Source organism: Ricinus communis, chromosome 5 (genome assembly GCF_019578655.1).
Source record: "Ricinus communis isolate WT05 ecotype wild-type chromosome 5, ASM1957865v1, whole genome shotgun sequence".
NCBI classification, from domain to species: Eukaryota; Viridiplantae; Streptophyta; class Magnoliopsida; order Malpighiales; family Euphorbiaceae; genus Ricinus; species Ricinus communis.
Genome location: NC_063260.1, coordinates 4,422,209 through 4,425,024, shown reverse-complemented (window position 1 = coordinate 4,425,024; position 2,816 = coordinate 4,422,209). Strand labels below are relative to the sequence as shown.

General features: G+C 31.1%; 1 protein-coding gene across 1 annotated transcript; it reads left to right on the top strand.

Moving 5' to 3' along the window:
- Positions 1 to 710: 710 nt before the first annotated feature.
- On the top strand, positions 711 to 2,555 carry LOC8260265 (nudix hydrolase 18, mitochondrial). The gene is made up of 5 exons (XM_002530962.4): positions 711 to 1,037; positions 1,392 to 1,503; positions 1,621 to 1,704; positions 1,833 to 1,961; positions 2,083 to 2,555. The coding sequence occupies exons 1-5, from the start codon at positions 934 to 936 to the stop codon at positions 2,233 to 2,235; spliced, it is 582 nt and encodes a 193-aa protein (XP_002531008.1). The 5' UTR covers positions 711 to 933; the 3' UTR covers positions 2,236 to 2,555.
- Positions 2,556 to 2,816: the final 261 nt, after the last annotated feature.

The window sequence follows — 2,816 nt, the reverse complement described above, 5'->3', positions numbered from 1 at the left end:
TTGATATCATTATTACTAAAGAAAAATGCCTCTTCCTTGATCGAGTTCTATCTCTGGATTAGCTGAAATTTTTAGTTTCTCAAGTAGGTCCATCAACTAGTTAATTTTTTTATTAAAAATGGATAAGTAGAATTTAAAGTATAATGAATTTAAAATAAATAAAAATACAATAGCATTATACTAAAAACTAAAATATATTAGTATAATATTCCAAAATTAGGAGAGTTCTTGTTGTTTATTTAAAGTATTTTAGTTGAGATTCCATAAATGATAGAGGTTAATTAGATAAAATTTGAGGATAAAATTATGCATTAAGCATGATTTTCAATAATAGTTAATTTTTTCATATACTAGTTTATATAGTAATGAACAAAGAAATAGCACACATATATAAATATTTTTATTTTAATATTAAATTTTAATATTATTAAATTATTTAAAATTTAATAAATATATATTTATCAAAGTTAGCCATATATAATTTGAACAAAAAAATAGTACATATATATTAATATTTTTATTTTAATATTAAATTTAAATATATATTTAATTATTTAAAATTAATAAATATATATTGATGAGAGTTAGCCGCATGTAATTTTAAAATATTTATTTCTTTATTATTGTTTATGGTCCCACATACCCAGAACTTCTTTCTCCTGTACCCATTTGCAACAATTATTATTTATAGGGGTAGCTATCCTGTTCTCTTGCTCTCATCGTAACCACTAACAGAAATTCATTTTTTTCCTTTTGTTACATGCCTGTATCCTTTCTTTTCCACATCATTCAATCTTTCTCTTGTCCAAGAGTTTCTTGATTCCATAATACATCAGATTCCCGGCCGTTTCTTATCTTTCTTTCCAAAACATTTATCTGTTAGTTTTATTTTTAAGGTCTATAATTTAAAAGAAACTAGACATACAAACGAAAATGGTGGCTTTAGTTTCTCAAGAAACTGTTAATGTAGCTTTGGTCTCTCGGACCGGTAGGCATTTGCAGCGTTACTCTAAAGGGGGTCGTCGTCAAGTTGTTGGGTTGGTCTCTTTTAAACCTTCTGTTCCTTTTCTTGATGAAAAAGAACTTTAAGATTAATCATAACTTGTGGATTCTTGATTCTTGATTAGTGAAGCATATTAGTAGCTGCAGCCTTCTTGGAATTTCCTGGTTGTGTTTGATTTACTTCAAGAAACAAAATTTTCTTTTCTTTTTATCCTGCAAATTGATGTCAAGGAAGTGTTTCCAAGCTTGCTATGGAACAGGGGAATTTCTTTTTTTCTTTTTTATTTCTTTTTGTTTATTGCTGAAACAATCAATAACCCCACATAAACTAGCAAGAGTTTGATCTTGTTCCTGGACAAAATTATATATCTTTAGTTACTATGGTGCAGGTGTATACCCTATAGATATAAAACTGGGGAGCAAAATTACAAGGAGATTGGAGGAGGATTAGAAGTTCTTGTGATCAGTTCACAGAAAGGAAAGGGATTGTTATTTCCTAAGGTACCTAATAACTCAATTACTGTTTCAAAAGTAAAGAGTTCATCATCTGATGAATTATGTGTTCATTATAATTTCTGAAACTTACATGATTCTCTCTATACGATTTAATTACCTCAGGGAGGTTGGGAATTGGATGAAACCATTAAAGAGGCAGCTTCAAGAGAGACACTAGAGGAAGCTGGAGTTCGAGGCATAGTTGAGGTCTGTTCTTAATCAATTTTCATTAAGCAAATTAAGCACTGTAGATGCCTTATTAGTTGCTTTGCTTTTAGTCAAGTTATCTTAAATGTCTGGTTCATTGAGGCTGACCCTTTTATTTTCTTCTCCAGTGTGAATTAGGAAAATGGAGTTTCAAGAGCAAAACACACGACACCTTTTATGAAGGATACATGTTCCCTCTACTTGTTCAAGAACAATTAGAGTTCTGGCCTGAGAAAAACGTTCGGGAAAGGAAATGGGTATGCAGCTAATCGCAATATATTAATGTGAAAGACTATGTATCTTTTGCTGTATCATCAGAACTAGCCATAATCCATAAGATTTGCTGATTTTTGACTCATTGTATGTTTATATATACAGATGAGTGTGGCAGATGCAAGGGAGTGCTGTCAGCATTGGTGGATGAAGGAAGCTTTAGATAGACTAGTTAATCGTCTATCGTCTCAGCAGCAACTTGAAGATGTAGAAGTAGGAACTATTCCTCCAAGCTATCGAAGTAAATCCAGCTTGTAAATAGGCAACAAATTGTTGGAAGAAAAACAGCCAGTGCAGGGCTTTTAGACCAGAAGAACAAGTGAGAAAAGGAAAAAGAAAGGCTAGATGGAATTGAGATGAAGAAGAAAGAGTTTTCTTGTGTTTGTTGCAGTCCCTTTCTTGGAATTTCAGTTCTGAAAATCTTGTTAGGTTTATGTTCGTGGGAACACTAGAAAAAAGGAAAAAGGAAGAAGTTGGGTTAAGAAAGAAACAACATTTTGATTGACATCTGTAATCTACAATATGGTTTCTATTGGAAACGAATTTTAGACAAAAAAATCGTCAAAATTGTTTTGATATTTTGCAAGTCGGTTAACTGTTGCCGACTTTTATTCTTCTTTTTCTGTTTTTCCATCTCTCCTAAACTTGACATAGTCTTTCTTTATTTGAAGTCAAATTTTGTAAAAACTGTAGGGAAATTTGACAGCAAAACTATATGTGGAAGCTTCTTATGGTTTATTAACACTTCTTTTGACATTATCAATGGGGCAATTATTTTCAAAACTGTGAGTTGGAGTTAGGGTTATTTAAGGATCAAGAAACATGATCTTAAAAGAGGA